At 43.8% G+C, this 20,346-nt stretch overlaps 1 protein-coding gene across 1 annotated transcript in view; it reads left to right on the top strand.

The window, feature by feature from the left end:
• Positions 1 to 19,440, top strand: part of LOC146026905 (uncharacterized) — a 55,374-nt gene extending 35,934 nt beyond the window's left edge. The window contains exons 2-6 of the mRNA XM_083157954.1: positions 3,987 to 4,174; positions 18,236 to 18,334; positions 18,695 to 18,754; positions 19,043 to 19,147; positions 19,271 to 19,440. Coding sequence (XP_083014080.1) covers positions 3,987 to 4,174; positions 18,236 to 18,334; positions 18,695 to 18,754; positions 19,043 to 19,147; positions 19,271 to 19,374 — 556 coding nt within the window. The 3' untranslated portion in view covers positions 19,375 to 19,440. The remainder of the gene's footprint in view (positions 1 to 3,986; positions 4,175 to 18,235; positions 18,335 to 18,694; positions 18,755 to 19,042; positions 19,148 to 19,270) is intronic.
• Positions 19,441 to 20,346: the final 906 nt, after the last annotated feature.

Raw genomic sequence — 20,346 nt, forward strand, 5'->3', positions numbered from 1 at the left:
TGTGCACTGCAGGGGGGCAGATGTAACATGTGCAGAGAGAGTTACATTTGGGTGAGCTATTTTGTTCCTGTGCAGGGAAAATTATTTATTTTTACACTGCAATATAGATCTCACTTTGAAGTGAAACCCCACCCAAATCTAATTCTCTTATTAGAGTTACATCTGCCCCACCTGCAGTGCACATGGTTTTGTCTATTTGAGAAGGAATTTGCCTTTGCGAGTGACCCAGAATAAGGGCCATAGAGACTTGGGCACATAGCCAGATTAAGGGGTACACATGGGATAATGTACCCCAGGCCCCCATCTGTCAGGGGTCCCTCAGGCCAGAGCCCAGTGACGTCACTAGCTCTCTTCCCGCTATAGTCCCGTTAGAGGAACAATTGCTGTGTTTTCTTATGTGAGGGAGGTTGTTGGGGTTTTTGCATTTGTTTAACAGCATCTAGCTGACAACCTGTTTATCTCATGTGAATGCCGTATAGATGGGCTTCAGTTACCTGGATAACAGAACTGAGCTGTGCCAGGTGTGTGGAGTAAATAATGGTTTATAATGACTGTTTTCCAGCTTGCGGGTCAGAATGTGTTTGTGGAAAGAGAAACGATCAGCTCTATAATCAGAGGCCAGACCTGCAATATTATATACATATAAATGACAGGGGTACGGATAAGATACCTGGGCGGTAATTACGGCTTTTCTCCAAATCTATCTCCAGGTAACATCCACCATTCCCACTGTGGAGCATTTCTGGGATGTCAGGATTATAGACTTATAATAGCAAGTTTGCTTTACAGATCATAAATTACCATTAGTATCATGCCAGCTCAGGTGGCAAGCTGCTGTGCCCGGCTACTGCCAGCTTATCTCTACGTGTGTGCAAGGGCACGCCCGCAGGTTTTCAGACACACCCAAAATGCCAACTTCCTGTCAGTCAAGCTCCGGCCACATTGTGTTTATGATCAATACAGCTGGAGCCGCTCTCTTTGTTTTCGCTAGTGCGTGCCGGCCACTGTATCTGGTGGCTGGCGCACCCCCGAACGGCGTCGCGCGACCGTCTCCCACACCCGCGCATCCATTGCCGATAATGGGGCACGTGAGCGTCTAAGACGTACGCATGCCACATTTGCCGGCAGGGGCTGGCGATCAGTGCGCCAGGACCCGCTGAGATGAGAGCGGCTCCACCTGTACGGATTTCCTGCTGCTATATTCTCTCACACATGAGCAATGTATACGGTGCCCATGGGCAGTCGCTCAATTATCACGCGATTCGCAAATTCTCTATAGAATGATCCACACGGAATTAGAATCAGTAAGAAAGAATTAAACACTATTACTTAAGCTAGGTACACACTGGGCGATATCGATATCGTTACCGTATAATGTGCATATCATCCCCTGTGTACGTTCAATATCGTTACCGATGTGCGCGGCCATGGACCAGCAACTGCAGGTACAGAGGGGGATGGGTGACGTCACTGACTAATATGGTGAAGGATATCAATCAGTATGTATGCACTATATCGTTTACCAGCCGTACATCAGTGACATGGGGGGAATTTACTAAAGGAAATTTGTAAAAAAATAGGTGTATTTGTATCCAGAAATACACTTATTTTTGACATTTACTATCCCGAAAATACGGCAATTCGTATTCATATTGATGTGCTATCAATACCAATACGAATTGCCGTATTTTCAGGATAGTAAATGTCAAAAACAAGTGTATTTCTGGATACAAATACATCTATTTTTTACAAGTTTCCTTTAGTAAATTCCCCCCTTTGTGTTTAATACTGACATGTTTTAATGGCAATCCTGTTAAAAGCATAAAAAAGCAGAGTAAAAGAAAACAAACAATAACCTAGTGAAGATGGTGGATGAAAAAGGCAGAAGGAGCAGAAGTGGATTTTCCATAAGGCAACCTAGGCTCCTGCGGCGCTAGGGTGGCCAATCCCGGGATCGGCGGGATCCCGGGATTTGGCCCCCAAAACGCCGGGATTTCATTACCGGGATTGGAGTTTCCAATACGGGATTGGAGTTTCCAATCCCGGGATTTTGGGATTAGACTGCGCATGCGCTAATTCCAGGCAGCGTTTGAGCATCGCTCAGACGCTGCCCGGCTTCTCCCATACCCGGCGTGCGGCCTGCGCAGCGTGACGAGTTCAGAGGTCATGCTGCGCAGGGCACAGCCGCACAGCCCGCCTCAGCCGTCCACCCACCCAGCCAGCCTTCCCGGCTCCCGGCCACCCCGCCTACCAACCCGGCGGCAACCCAGCCAGCAGCCCTCCCTCCTGCCCACTCAGCATACCTGGCTCCCGGCTACCGGCCACCCAATCAGCAACCTCCGGTAATGTAAGTAAATAGCGGGCGTCCAAGGCGTTTTTTATTATTAGGGATGCCATTAGCGGGATACCGGGAATCCCGGGATTGAGCATTTTTCAATCCCGAATCCCAGGATTGAAAAAATGCCACGGGATTGGCATCCCTACTCCTGCCTATGGCCCAGAAGGTCCCAAGGGCCCCATAAAGATATCCTGGCCATCCAAAATGTTCCCAGAAGAGCATTGCGTGACTACCCTGTGACATCATAACATCACATAGACCCGCCCACACTCCCAAAGTCCCTTTCATGTTCTTTCATAGGATAAAAACTATTTGGTCTCATGCACTGTATGTGGGTAGTCAGGTTACTTTACATGTGACACAGGGATTAGGCTACTTCCAATAGACAATACACATTACATGAGAGAGAGGCGCTAACTCAAGACGGTGGAGGAGCGTAAGGTGCGAGCATCAGTATAAAAGAGATGTTGGGGGGGCAAAAAAAGGCAAGAGAAAAAAGGGGGCAGAGGGTAAAATTAAGAGATAAAAGAGTTGGAGCTATATACAAAAAAGAGGTGAGAGATAAAAAGGGAGGGGGAGGAAGTGAAAAAAAGAGAAGAGGGGAAAATTAGGAGGAGCCAGAGAGAGAGAGAGAAGGTAAAAGAGGGGTAATAACAGGAAATGTTGGGGAAGAGAGGCGGGGCAGAAAGATGAGAGGGAGAGAGAGACACTCTGGGAAAAGGGGTACTGACAAGGTGGGAGAAACAGAAACATTAGGTTGGAGAAGAAAGTAAAGAGAAATATGATAACAGAGGGGAAGAGAGAGGGGGGGGGGGGGGGGGAGACAAAAGAAGGTGAAGTTGTACGATGGGAACATGGGGGGACCGGGGTCAAAACTCCTATGCACAACGAATATCGTCAACATGCATCAGGTCGGCAAGTGATGGGTCCAGAATACTAGTATATATTAATAACACAAGACGAATAAAGGGGCTACCCAGCAATAGATCGCATTAGGAGATACGAATATGAGATATATTCAGGTTTGATGGAATCTCTCCTCCGCATAACCTGACGTCATCTCTTCATTTAAGCAGCAGAAATATGTACAGAGAATGACAGCTGCAGCGTTGTCTGACTCACCCGCTCAGCATCTCAGTCACACAGGTAACAGCGGCACAGCGAGGATTCTGCCTATCAGGATTATATACTGGGGATTTGGTGTCTGTGTGAGATTGTGCAGAAATATTATAAGATTACCATATTAACTGCAAATGAAGGGCCTGATTCGGAGTGGAATGTGGGGGCGATGACCGGTGCAATGGAGCCATGTGTTTCATATGCACATTGCTGTTTGTGGAGAGAGGCAGTATAGATTTGGAGACACAGTCTCTTAAATATTGGACGTTCCTTCTACCCCATTCACCTCAATGTGACAGTTATCTGTTGCCAGTTATCAAACACCCCCCCCCCCCCCCCACACACACACACACACCGTTCAAACATGCTCTGGTCTCACCTATTCTTTAAAAACCCATCCTTACCCTTCCTTTTAGCTAACACCCTATCTCTCCTCTGCCGTTCTCCTCCTCTAGACTACTTGAGTGGCTTATATACAGCCGTCTCATTAGCTACCCCTTTGACAATTCCATTCTCAATTGTCTGACAGTCCGGCTTTCGCCCACTCCACCAAAACTGCTGTGGTTAAAGTCCCCAATGACCTGCTCTCCTCCAAGGCCAAGGGTCACTTCTCATCACTTATTCTTGTGGATCTCTCTGCTGCCTTTGACACGTGGATCATCCTCTCCTCCTCTGCACCCTTCAGACTACTGACTTCTCCAGCACTGTACTGGCCTGGTTCACCTCTTACCTCACCAACCACTCCTTCTCAGTCTCTGCCTCCGGCTCCACCACACCCCTTTCATCCTACTTGTCAGGGTCCCTCAGGGTTCTGTCCTAGGTCCCCTTCTCACTGTACACCTCTACCATGGGTGCTCTCATAAACTAATTTGTTCATGTTGAGCATTCTCTAAAGCTCAACATGGACAAAACTGGAACTCGTCCTCTTTTCTCCATCCAGAGTCTCCACCCCCACCACCCCACCCCCATTATCTTAATCTCTGTGGTTGGGTGTGGATCAGTTGGTCACCAGCAGGTTGTTAGACAGTCATTAAACATAGAAACGAAGAAAGATAGAATGTGACGGCAGATAAGAACCATTTGGCCCATCTAGTCGGCCGCTCATTTATCCTTCAGGTAATCTCAACCCTTGTTAATCCTTATTTCTTTGTAAGGATATAATATGCCGATCCCAAGCACGTTTACATTGTTCTACTGTCTTAGCCTCGACACCATTAGGTCGACATGCATTTAGGTCGACATGCAGGAATGTCGATAATGAGTCTAGGTAGACATAGGTTAGGTTGAAAGGGTCATAAGGTCAACAGAGTCATTAGGTCGACAAGGGTTAGTCAAAGGTCAACATGTTTTTTTTTTACCTGAATGTTCGGGCACACTATTTTATTCTCCCACCATGCACTAGTGAATGGTAGGGAATGAAATACCGCCTGTCGGCACATGTCGGCTCAAAAAGCAGTAAAAAACCCCATGTCGACCTAACCCATGTCGACCTAATGACCCTGTCGACCTAATAACCCTGTCGACCTAACCCATGTCGACCTAAACTCATGTCGATCTTCTTGCATGTCGATCTAGACACATGTCGACCTAAATGCATATCGACCTAATGGTGTCGACCTTATGACTGTCTACCAACATGCTTGTGACCCAATGACCGTATCCCCTGTGAACAACATCATCAATTACATTGGGCCCTATATTAGCTCCACCACCATATATAACATATTACATTGGGCCCTATATTAGCTCCACCACCATATATATCATATTACATTGGGCCCTATATTATCTCCACCACCATATATAACATATTACATTGGGCCCTATATTAGCTCCACCACCATATATAACATATTACATTGGGCCCTATATTAGCTCCACCACCATATATAACATATTACATTGGGCCCTATATTATCTCCACCACCATATATAACATATTACACTGGGCCCTATATTAGCTCCACCATATATAACATATTACATTGGGCCCTATATTAGCTCCACCACCATATATAACATATTACATTGGGCCCTATATTAGCTCCACCACCATATATAACATATTACATTGGGCCCTATATTAGCTCCACCACCATATATATCATATTACATTGGGCCCTATATTATCTCCACCACCATATATAACATATTACATTGGGCCCTATATTAGCTCCACCACCATATATAACATATTACATTGGGCCCTATATTAGCTCCACCACCATATATAACATATTACATTGGGCCCTATATTATCTCCACCACCATATATAACATATTACACTGGGCCCTATATTAGCTCCACCATATATAACATATTACATTGGGCCCTATATTAGCTCCACCACCATATATAACATATTACATTGGGCCCTATATTAGCTCCACCACCATATATAACATATTACATTGGGCCCTATATTAGCTCCACCACCATATATAACATATTACATTGGGCCCTATATTAGCTCCACCACCATATATAACATAGTACATTGGGCCCTATATTAGCTGCACCACCATATATAACATGTTACATTGGGCCCTATATTAGCTCCACCACCATATATAACATATTACATTGGGCCCTATATTACCTCCACCACCATATATAACATATTACATTGGGCCCTATATTAGCTGCACCACCATATATAACATATTACATTGGGCCCTATATTACCTCCACCACCATATATAACATATTACATTGGGCCCTATATTAGCTCCACCACCATATATATCATATTACATTGGGCCCTATATTAGCTCCACCACCATATATAACATATTACATTGGGCCCTATATTAGCTCCACCACCATATATAACATACTACATTGGGCCCTATATTAGCTCCACCACCATATATAACATATTACATTGGGCCATATATTAGCTCCACCACCATATATATCATATTACATTGGGCCCTATATTAGCTCCACCACCATATATAACATATTACACTGGGCCCTATATTATCTCCACCACCATATATAACATAATACATTGGGTCCTATATTAGCTCCACCACCATATATAACATATTACATTGGGCCCTATATTAGCTCCACCACCATATATAACATATTACATTGGGCCCTATATTAGCTCCACCACCATATATATCATATTACATTGGGCCCTATATTAGCTCCACCACCATATATAACATATTACACTGGGCCCTATATTATCTCCACCACCATATATAACATAATACATTGGGTCCTATATTAGCTCCACCACCATATATAACATATTACATTGGGCCCTATATTAGCTCCACCACCATATATAACATATTACATTGGGCCCTATATTAGCTCCACCACCATATATAACATATTACATTTGGCCCCAATATTAGCTCCACCACCATATATAACATATTACATTGGGCCCTATATTAGCTCCACCACCATATATAACATATTACATTGGGCCCTATATTAGCTCCACCACCATATATAACATATTACTTTAGGCCCTATATTAGCTCCACCACCATATATAACATACTACATTGGGCCCTATATTAGCTCCACCACCATATATAACATATTACATTGGGCCCTATATTAGCTCCACCACCATATATAACATATTACATTGGGCCCTATATTAGCTCCACCACCATATATAACATATTACATTGGGCCCTATATTAGCTCCACCACCATATATATAACATTACATTGGGCCCTATATTAGCTGCACCACCATATATAACATATTACATTGGGCCCTATATTAGCTCCACCATATATAACATATTACATTGGGCCCTATATTAGCTCCACCATATATAACATATTACATTGGGCCCTATATTAGCTCCACCACCATATATAACATATTACATTGGGCCCTATATTAGCTCCACCACATATATAACATATTACATTGGGCCCTATATTAGCTCCACCACCATATATAACATATTACATTGTGTCCTATATTAGCTCCACCACCATATATAACATATTACATTGGGCCCTATATTAGCTCCACCACCATATATAACATATTACATTGGGCCCTATATTACCTCCACCACCATATATAACATATTACATTGGGCCCTATATTAGCTCCACCACCATATATATCATATTACATTGGGCCCTATATTAGCTCCACCCCCATATATAACATATTACATTGGGCCCTATATTAGCTCCACCACCATATATAACATACTACATTGGGCCCTATATTAGCTCCACCACCATATATAACATATTACATTGGGCCATATATTAGCTCCACCACCATATATAACATATTACATTGGGCCCTATATTAGCTCCACCACCATATATAACATATTACATTGGGCCCTATATTAGCTCCACCACATATATAACATATAACATTGGGCCCTATATTAGCTCCACCACCATATATAACATATTACATTGGGTCCTATATTAGCTCCACCACCATATATAACATATTACATTGGGCCCTATATTAGCTCCACCACCATATATAACATATTACATTGGGCCCTATATTAGCTCCACCACCATATATAACATATTACATTGGGCCCTATATTAGCTCCACCATATATAACATATTACATTGGGCCCTATATTATCTCCACCACCATATATAACATATTACATTGGGCCCTATATTAGCTCCACCACCATATATAACATACTACATTGGGCCCTATATTAGCTCCACCACCATATATAAAATATTACATTGGGCCCTGTATTAGCTCCACCACAATATATAACATATTACATTGGGCCCTATATTAGCTCCACCACCATATATAACATATTGCATTGGGCCCTATATTAGCTCCACCACCGTATATAACATATTACATTGGGCCCTATATTAGCTCCACCACCATATATAACATATTACATTGGGCCCTATATTAGCTCCACCACCATATATAACATATTACATTGGGCCCTATATTAGCTCCACCACCATATATAACATATTTCATTGGGCCCTATATTAGCTCCACCACCATATATAACATATTACATTGGGCCCTGTATTAGCTCCACCACCATATACAGTATAACATATTACATTGGGCCCTATATTAGCTCCACCATATATAACATATTACATTGGGCCCTATATTAGCTCCTCCACCATATATAACATATTACATTGGGCCCTATTTTAGCTCCACCACCATATATATCATATTACATTGGGCCCTATATTAGCTCCACCACCATATATAACATATTACATTGGGCCCTGTATTAGCTCCACCACCATATATAACATATTACATTGGGCCCTATATTAGCTCCACCACCATATATAACATATTACATTGGGCCCTATATTAGCTCCACCACCATATATAACATATTACATTGGGCCCTATATTAGCTCCACCACCATATATAACATATTACATTGGGCCCTATATTAGCTCCACCACCATATATAACATATTTCATTGGGCCCTATATTAGCTCCACCACCATATATAACATATTACATTGGGCCCTGTATTAGCTCCACCACCATATATAACATATTACATTGGGCCCTATATTAGCTCCACCATATATAACATATTACATTGGGCCCTATATTAGCTCCACCACCATATATAACATATTACATTGGGCCCTATTTTAGCTCCACCACCATATATATCATATTACATTGGGCCCTATATTAGCTCCACCACCATATATAACATATTACATTGGGCCATATATTAGCTCCACCACCATATATAACATATTACATTGGGCCCTATATTAGCTCCACCACCATATATAACATACTACATTGGGCCCTATATTAGCTCCACCACCATATATAACATATTACATTGGGCCATATATTAGCTCCACCACCATATATAACATATTACATTGGGCCCTATATTAGCTCCACCACCATATATAACATATTACATTGGGCCCTATATTAGCTCCACCACATATATAACATATAACATTGGGCCCTATATTAGCTCCACCACCATATATAACATATTACATTGGGTCCTATATTAGCTCCACCACCATATATAACATATTACATTGGGCCCTGTATTAGCTCCACCACCATATATAACATATTACATTGGGCCCTATATTAGCTCCACCACCATATATAACATATTACATTGGGCCCTATATTAGCTCCACCACCATATATAACATATTACATTGGGCCCTATTTTAGCTCCACCACCATATATAACATATTACATTGGGCCCTATATTAGCTCCACCACCATATATAACATACTACATTGGGCCCTATATTAGCTCCACCACCATATATAACATATTACATTGGGCCATATATTAGCTCCACCACCATATATAACATATTACATTGGGCCCTATATTAGCTCCACCACCATATATAACATATTACATTGGGCCCTATATTAGCTCCACCACATATATAACATATAACATTGGGCCCTATATTAGCTCCACCACCATATATAACATATTACATTGGGTCCTATATTAGCTCCACCACCATATATAACATATTACATTGGGCCCTGTATTAGCTCCACCACCATATATAACATATTACATTGGGCCCTATATTAGCTCCACCACCATATATAACATATTGCATTGGGCCCTATATTAGCTCCACCACCGTATATAACATATTACATTGGGCCCTATATTAGCTCCACCACCACCATATATAACATATTACATTGGGCCCTATATTAGCTCCACCACCATATATAACATATTACATTGGGCCCTATATTAGCTCCACCACCATATATAACATATTTCATTGGGCCCTATATTAGCTCCACCACCATATATAACATATTACATTGGGCCCTGTATTAGCTCCACCACCATATATAACATATTACATTGGGCCCTATATTAGCTCCACCATATATAACATATTACATTGGGCCCTATATTAGCTCCACCACCATATATAACATATTACATTGGGCCCTATTTTAGCTCCACCACCATATATATCATATTACATTGGGCCCTATATTAGCTCCACCACCATATATAACATATTACATTGGGCCCTGTATTAGCTCCACCACCATATATAACATATTACATTGGGCCCTATATTAGCTCCACCACCATATATAACATATTACATTGGGCCCTATTTTAGCTCCACCACCATATATAACATATTACATTGGGCCCTATATTAGCTCCACCACCATATATAACATATTACATTGGGCCCTGTATTAGCTCCACCACCATATATATCATATTACATTGGGACCTTTATTAGCTCCATCATGTATAACATATTACATTTGGCCCTATATTAGCTCCACCACCATATATAACATATTACATTGGGCCCTATATTAGCTCCACCACCATATATAACATATTACATTGGGCCCTATTTTAGCTCCACCACCATATATAACATATTACATTGGGCCCTATATTAGCTCCACCACCATATATATCATATTACATTGGGCCCTATATTAGCTCCACCACCATATATAACATATTACATTGGGCCCTATATTAGCTCCACCACCATATATAACATATTACATTGGGCCCTATATTAGCTCCACCACCATATATAACATATTACATTGGGTCCTATATTAGCTCCACCACCATATATAACATATTACATTGGGCCCTATTTTAGCTCCACCACCATATATAACATATTACATTGGGCCCTTTATTAGCTCCACCACCATATATATCATATTACATTGGGCCCTATATTAGCTCCACCACCATATATAACATATTACATTGGGCCCTATATTAGCTCCACCACCATATATAACATATTACATTGGGCCCTATATTAGCTCCACCACCATATATAACATATTACATTGGGTCCTATATTAGCTCCACCACCATATATAACATATTACATTGGGCCCTATATTAGCTCCACCACCATATATATCATTTTACATTGGGACCTTTATTAGCTCCATCATGTATAACATATTACATTGGGTCCTATATTAGCTCCACCACCATATATAACATATTACATTGGGTCCTATATAAGCTCCACCACCATATATAACATATTACATTGGGCCCTATATTAGCTCCATCATATATAACATATTACATTGGGTCCTATATTAGCTCCACCACCATATATAACATAGTACATTGGGCCCTATATTAGCTCCACCACCATATATAACATATTACATTGGGCCCTATATTAGCTCCACCACCATATATAACATATTACATTGGGCACTATATTAGCTCCACCACATATATAACATATTACATTGGGCCCTATATTAGCTCCACCACCATATATAACATATTACATTGGGTCCTGTATTAGCTCCACCACCATATATAACATATTACATTGGGCCCTATATTAGCTCCACCACCATATATAACATATTACATTGGGCCCTATATTAGCTCCACCATATATAACATATTACATTGGGTCCTATATTAGCTCCACCACCATATATAACATATTACATTGGGTCCTATATTAGCTCCACCACCATATATAACATATTACATTGGGCCCTATATTAGCTCCACCACCATATATAACATATTGCATTGGGCCCTATATTAGCTCCACCACCATATATAACATATTACATTGGGTCCTATATTAGCTCCACCACCATATATAACATATTACATTGGGCCCTATATTAGCTCCACCACCATATATAACATATTACATTGGGCCCTATATTAGCTCCACCACCATATATATCATTTTACATTGGGACCTTTATTAGCTCCATCATGTATAACATATTACATTGGGTCCTATATTAGCTCCACCACCATATATAACATATTACATTGGGTCCTATATAAGCTCCACCACCATACAGATGGCGCCGGCCTTATTATTGCCGCCTGGACGCCATGGCGGAGGTTCTGGCGCATCGATATTTTTATGGCGCTGGCGTCCGCCAAGCGACATGGTTGCTCGCCATGTAATACAATCTGCCACCACTGGGTGGCTAATGCTCCATCAAGATACAGTCGGAGTGATTCCTCCATTCGCCGTATTACTATACTGTATGAGAAGCTCGTGCGCGATTAGACGCTCATGCACGATGAGGTGCTCGTGGGAAATGATAAAGTACAGTACAGTACAGTAAAGTAAATTAAAATGAGACACTAGTGAACGTACAATACAGTACAAGTGAGCAAATGGAGGAGGCGCTGAAGTCAAAGTGCCTCCTGCCTTTCCAGAGTTGGACGGTATCGACTTGCGCTAAAATAAAGTACAGTACTACAGTACATGACAGCACTAATCTATGAAAGGACAAACTCAGACAATCCATGAAAGAACTACAGGTATCAGACGCTGGCGGGCCGTCCTCGGGGTTCTCGCAAGGGGGGCGTCTCAGAGGCTGCAGGGGTACTGGTTTTGCCATCACATCCTGCCACGGATTACATGACAGTACAGTAGTCTAGTGGTTAGCTGCGAGGCAAACCAAGCAGGAGGCCCGAGTTCGATTACGGAGGGGAGGGGGTTGTAAGATAATTTTGATGTTTATTTATTTATTTATTCATTTATTCATTCATTTATTTATTTATTTATTTATTTATTTATTTATAAATGCACAGTAATCAATAAAGCTAGCGTAGACCACTAAATGTGTACTGAAGGATTCACAAGCCGAGTCCTGACAGACCAGACTTCACGGAGGTTCAGGCGCATCTGCGGCCGAATCTAGATAGTACACTCGGGAGATTTAGCCGCTAATGCGACTGAACCTCCGCGAGGACCAAGAGTTACAGTATGAGTTGAAGCGTCCAGTGCGAGGTTTGCCGGGGGTGACTGGTTTAAGAAAGCCCTATTTCACACGCTGCAATACTGTATTGTCTCTTGCGAGGAGTAATGAAGTCAAGCGCCTCCTCCCCTCCCCCCAGGGGTGGAGGGGGTCGGCTAATACAGGTCATTACACTTCAACATCTCCTGCAGAGCAAAGAATCCACGAAGGGGCGGGCCGTGCCGTCCTCGGGGTTCTCGCCAGGGGGGCGTCTCAGAGGCTGCAGGGGTACTGGTTTTGCCATCACAACTGCTGCTCCTCCTCCTCCTGCCACGGTTTACATGACCGTGCAGTAGTCTAGTGGTTAGCTGCGCGGCAATCCAAGCAGGAGGCCCGAGTTCGATTACGGAGGGGAGGGGGTTGTAAGATAATTTTGATGTTTATTTATTTATTCATTCATTTATTTATTTATAAATGCACAGTAATCAATAAAGCTAGCGTAGACCACTAAATGTGTACTGAAGGATTCACAAGCCGAGTCCTGACAGACCAGACTTCACGGAGGTTCAGGCGCATCTGCGGCCGAATCTAGATAGTACACTCGGGAGATTTAGCCGCTAATGCGACTGAACCTCCGCGAGGACCAAGAGTTACAGTATGAGTTGAAGCGTCCAGTGCGAGGTTTGCCGGGGGTGACTGGTTTAAGAAAGCCCTATTTCACACGCTGCAATACTGTATTGTCTCTTGCAAGGAGTAATGAAGTCAAGCGCCTCCTCCCCTCCCCCCAGGGGTGGAGGGGGTCGGCTAATACAGGTCATTACACTTCAACATCTCCTGCAGAGCAAAGAATCCACGAAGGGGCGGGCCGTGCCGTCCTCGGGGTTCTCGCCAGGGGGGCGTCTCAGAGGCTGCAGGGGTACTGGTTTTGCCATCACAACTGCTGCTCCTCCTCCTCCTGCCACGGTTTACATGACCGTGCAGTAGTCTAGTGGTTAGCTGCGCGGCAATCCAAGCAGGAGGCCCGAGTTCGATTACGGAGGGGAGGGGGTTGTAAGATAATTTTGATGTTTATTTATTTATTTATTCATTCATTCATTTATTTATTTATAAATGCACAGTAATCAATAAAGCTAGCGTAGACCACTAAATGTGTACTGAAGGATTCACAAGCCGAGTCCTGACAGACCAGACTTCACGGAGGTTCAGGCGCATCTGCGGCCGAATCTAGATAGTACACTCGGGAGATTTAGCCGCTAATGCGACTGAACCTCCGCGAGGACCAAGAGTTACAGTATGAGTTGAAGCGTCCAGTGCGAGGTTTGCCGGGGGTGACTGGTTTAAGAAAGCCCTATTTCACACGCTGCAATACTGTATTGTCTCTTGCAAGGAGTAATGAAGTCAAGCGCCTCCTCCCCTCCCCCCAGGGGTGGAGGGGGTCGGCTAATACAGGTCATTACACTTCAACATCTCCTGCAGAGCAAAGAATCCACGAAGGGGCGGGCCGTGCCAGACGTGCTTCCAGAGCTGGCGGGCCATCCTCAGGGTTTTTTCTATTGGAATACAGTGTGTACAGTATTTTGTAGAATGATATTTAATAAAACTATACAGTACAGTATGTCCTAGCGATTTAGTATCTCCAAACTCTTTTAAATAAAGTTTTGGGCGCATGATGAAAGTCATGTGTCTAGGACCCCCGCGCCGAAATTTTGCGTCACCTGTGCTTTATTGTACTGTATGCTGTGCACCACTGCATTGTACAGTACAATGGCGGAGCGCAGAGAGGGCCCGTACAGCACCCGGGAGCTGAGGCACCTTGTGCGCTGGAGAGACAGGACTCTCTCCAGCAACAAGGAGAAAATGAAGGCCTACAGAAAGACCCGCAGGGCTATCCTTAGGGACACTGGCCGTCAGCGGTCTATCCGCTCCTTAGAGCGGCGCTGGAGTGACCTGGTCAGGAGGGATCCTGAGAGACTTCAGGCCATCAGGCGCTGTAAGCACAGTACTGTACCGAGGGGGGTACAGGGAGGGGGGGTTGGCGGCTCTAGAGAGCACCGTCGATATGGTCTGTGTGGGCCCTGGGCAGCAGACCATATCAACGGCGCACTTTCACAGTACGGGATGCGGTCATAATGTCGAATGACATAATGTCGAATGTCAAAATGTCGACACCACAATGTCAAATGTGTAAAAATGCCCTAAGCATCGCGAGCGAAGCGAGCGATGCGAGGGTCCGATTCACTATGTCAATAGTGTCCATGTCGACACTGTTGACATTTCGGGCCAAAAAAAACCCAAAAGAGCAATTCGACATAACCCCAGTCAACATTATGGCAGTCGACATTTTTGAAATGTCGACATTAACCCATGTCGACATTTTTACACATTTGACATTGTGGTGTCGACATTTTGACATTCGACATTATGTCATTCGACATTTCAATCCACACCCTACAGTACATGTACTGTACAGTACACCATAAACAATTGGGGCTGTGTGTGAATAGGGATCAACAATGCGGTGTACTGTAGGAAGGAAGAGGAGGATGAGGTGGAGCAGCAGGAGGACCAGGAGCCAGGCAGTGAGTACAGTGGTCCGGTGGAGGGGGTGCTTTGTGGGATGCGGAGGTGGGGGTTGGCTGTTGAAGTGGTTGGAAGTGCAGGTGGTTCTGGAGGAACTGAAGATGCCGTTCAGCGAAGGCATTCACTTTGGGGTGCACTGCATTGAGTGTCACGCAGCCTTTGGGCCTTTGCTGGTTGTACAGTACATATGTACACATCCCAGCATGCCACTTTTTGTATACAGTACAGTATGATGGATTGTTAAAACTGTGGCATGGCATGCTGGGTGGGATGTGTACAGTACTTCCACAACAATTGGAGGGCCATGACTTTGACACAACCGTTCTATGGAGTTCTAAAAGTAGAAGGGAATTTACTGTACAGTACAGTACGTTTACAATGTTTTTTTTTTTTTTTTTTAATGCAGCATTACTAGGCCACACCCGGGAAGAAGAGGCGGTTCCCCTCGACACCGAGGAGGAAGAGGAGGATGAGGTGGAGCAGCAGGAGGACCAGGAGCCAGGCAGTGAGTACAGTGGTCCGGTGGAGGGGGTGCTTTGTGGGATGCGGAGGTGGGGGTTGGCTGTTGAAGTGGTTGGAAGTGCAGGTGGTTCTGGAGGAACTGAAGATGCCGTTCAGCGAAGGCATTCACTTTGGTGTGCACTGCATTGAGTGTCACGCAGCCTTTGGGCCTTTGCTGGTTGTACAGTACATATGTACACATCCCAGCATGCCACTTTTTGTATACAGTACAGTATGATGGATTGTTAAAACTGTGGCATGGCATGCTGGGTGGGATGTGTACAGTACTTCCACAACAATTGGAGGGCCATGACTTTGACACAACCGTTCTATGGAGTTCTAAAAGTAGAAGGGAATTTACTTTACAGTACAGTACGTTTACAATGTTTTTATTTTTTTTTATTTTTAATGCAGCATCACTAGGCCACACCCGGGTAGAAGAGGCGGTTCTCCTCGACACCGAGAAGGAACAGGAGGAGGAGGTGGAGCAGCAGGAGGACCAGGAGCCAGGCAGTGAGTACAGTGGTCCGGTGGAGGGGGTGCTTTGTGGGATGCGGAGGTGGGGGTTGGCTGTTGAAGTGGTTGGAAGTGCAGGTGGTTCTGGAGGAACTGAAGATGCCGTTCAGCGAAGGCATTCACTTTGGTGTGCACTGCATTGAGTGTCACGCAGCCTTTGGGCCTTTGCTGGTTGTACAGTACATATGTACACATCCCAGCATGCCACTTTTTGTATACAGTACAGTATGATGGATTGTTAAAACTGTGGCATGGCATGCTGGGTGGGATGTGTACAGTACTTCCACAACAATTGGAGGGCCATGACTTTGACACAACCGTTCTATGGAGTTCTAAAAGTAGAAGGGAATTTACTTTACAGTACAGTACGTTTACAATGTTTTTATTTTTTTTTATTTTTAATGCAGCATCACTAGGCCACACCCGGGTAGAAGAGGCGGTTCTCCTCGACACCGAGAAGGAACAGGAGGAGGAGGTGGAGCAGCAGGAGGACCAGGAGCCAGGCAGTGAGTACAGTGGTCCGGTGGAGGGGGTGCTTTGTGGGATGCGGAGGTGGGGGTTGGCTGTTGAAGTGGTTGGAAGTGCAGGTGGTTCTGGAGGAACTGAAGATGCCGTTCAGCGAAGGCATTCACTTTGGGGTGCACTGCATTGAGTGTCACGCAGCCTTTGGGCCTTTGCTGGTTGTACAGTACATATGTACACATCCCAGCATGCCACTTTTTGTATACAGTACAGTATGATGGATTGTTAAAACTGTGGCATGGCATGCTGGGTGGGATGTGTACAGTACTTCCACAACAATTGGAGGGCCATGACTTTGACACAACCGTTCTATGGAGTTCTAAAAGTAGAAGGGAATTTACTTTACAGTACAGTACGTTTACAATGTTTTTATTTTTTTTTATTTTTAATGCAGCATCACTAGGCCACACCCGGGTAGAAGAGGCGGTTCTCCTCGACACCGAGAAGGAACAGGAGGAGGAGGTGGAGCAGCAGGAGGACCAGGAGCCAGGCAGTGAGTACAGTGGTCCGGTGGAGGGGGTGCTTTGTGGGATGCGGAGGTGGGGGTTGGCTGTTGAAGTGGTTGGAAGTGCAGGTGGTTCTGGAGGAACTGAAGATGCCGTTCAGCGAAGGCATTCACTTTGGGGTGCACTGCATTGAGTGTCACGCAGCCTTTGGGCCTTTGCTGGTTGTACAGTACATATGTACACATCCCAGCATGCCACTTTTTGTATACAGTACAGTATGATGGATTGTTAAAACTGTGGCATGGCATGCTGGGTGGGATGTGTACAGTACTTCCACAACAATTGGAGGGCCATGACTTTGACACAACCGTTCTATGGAGTTCTAAAAGTAGAAGGGAATTTACTTTACAGTACAGTACGTTTACAATGTTTTTATTTTTTTTTATTTTTAATGCAGCATCACTAGGCCACACCCGGGTAGAAGAGGCGGTTCTCCTCGACACCGAGAAGGAACAGGAGGAGGAGGTGGAGCAGCAGGAGGACCAGGAGCCAGGCAGTGAGTACAGTGGTCCGGTGGAGGGGGTGCTTTGTGGGATGCGGAGGTGGGGGTCAGCTGTTGAAGTGGTTGGAAGTGCAGGTGGTTCTGGAGGAACTGACAATGCCTTTGGTGTAGGACTTCACTTTGGGGGGGCTCTGCGCTGGGTGTCACGCAGACTTTGGGCCTTGCCTGTTTGTACAGTACACTACTGTAGGTGGGTGGTGCCCGCTTGGAGATGGTGTGTAGACATTTCAATCTACACCATTAGGACCTTCTTCTATGGAGTTGTACTGTACAGTACATGTTCAGTACAGTACCTGTAAGTAGGCAAATGATGTTTTTTTTCCTGTACTACTGTATTTTCCTTTCTCCACTCAGACATCATTGAGGTGGAGGCCATGGAGCTGGAGGAAGATGAGGAGGAGGACGATGAAAGTGGTAAGAATTACTGTAGTACTGCACTGTAACCAGAGGTGTAAAAGTGATGGGCAACTGGTTTCCAATGGTAGAGGGAACTGAGTTCCGCCTCTGACACAGTCCTGAACAGTAATTCCAATAGAAAAGCCTGTCCCACCCACCAGCTTCTTCTTTTGGCATGGCATGCTTTATTTTATGGCATACTGTACAGTACAGTACGACCACCACCGTTGAAGTGAAGAAGGGCCACTAAGTGGAACAGGTTCTGTACATGCTGTATTGTAATGCTCACTTTTTCTCCCACTACAGTGCCAATCGTCCATGGGGGCCCAAGACACCAACTGCGGATAAGCCAGCACAGGCCAGGATCAGACTCGCAGGGGCCTGGCCCGGGTCCCGGCCCCAATTATAGAGGTACAGTTACAGTACAGTATGTCAGTGGTTGGGATTGCTTTTGTAGAATAATAATACAGTACAGTACAGTACTTACCGTACAGTACACTATAGTAACGTTAACATTTTACTTCCCCACCACAGAACAACAACAGAGGGCTCAGCGGCTCAGGGCGCTTGAGGCGGTGCGGGTGCTGATGCACCAGTTCATTGATTTCATTTTCCAATTTTTAGTTCGTTTAATTTAATTGTTATTCTGGCGTTGTTTCTTTTTTTTTCATACTGTATTTATAAATATTTTATTGTTACTCCAATGTATCCTTGTCTTTTTTCCAGCGTGAGACGATACTGTACAGTAACTTATTGTATGCTACTGCAAATACTGAATACTGTAGTAAACACTTTTATTGACAGCAGATGGATGATATGGCATACAGTACAATCAGTGGGGAAAAGGTAGCAAGGTACAGTACAGTACAGAATAGAAAAAAAAAAAAAATCACACACAGATTATTTTTTTTTTTTTATTTGTTTGGGGTGGGGGTTCAGCAAGACACACAAATACAGTAAAACAGACTGTCTACAGTACAGTACATTGCACCGAATCAACATTTTTCTACTTGTTATCCACATGTACAGTACAGTAAAATACTTTTATTGACAACAGATGGATAATATGGCATACAGTACAATCAGAGGGGACAAGGTACAGTTCAGTAGCAAGGTGCAGGACAGAATAATAAACAAAAGGTACTGTACAGCAGTGGTGCAGGTAGAATTTTTTTCTTGGTGGTACAGTACTCATGGGCTCTACCAAATACTGTATGGGTGTGGCCATGTGTCATGAGTGTTCGTGGTCACACAAAGCTAGAAGAGTGACTAAGGGCCTTATTCGAATTTACTCTTTCTGACAAAATTCTTCTTAGATGGACAAAACCATGTGCACTGCAGGTGGGGTAGATTTTACTATTGCAGAGAGAATTAGATTTGGGTGGGGTTTTACTGTACTGTACTTCAAAGTACAGTACAGTAAGCTCTATATTGCAGTGTAACAATAAAGCAGTCAGTATTTTTCCTGCACAGAAACAAAATACTGTAACTCACCCAAATCTAATTCTCTCTGCTCATTATACTGTACATCTGCCCCACCTGCAGTTTTGTCCATCTAAGAAGAATTGTGACAGAAAGAGTGAATGCGAATAAGGCCCTAAATGACAATA

The sequence above is a fragment of the Crinia signifera genome, chromosome 8 (assembly GCF_055691185.1).
Source record: "Crinia signifera chromosome 8, ASM5569118v1, whole genome shotgun sequence".
Classification (NCBI taxonomy): Eukaryota; Metazoa; Chordata; class Amphibia; order Anura; family Myobatrachidae; genus Crinia; species Crinia signifera.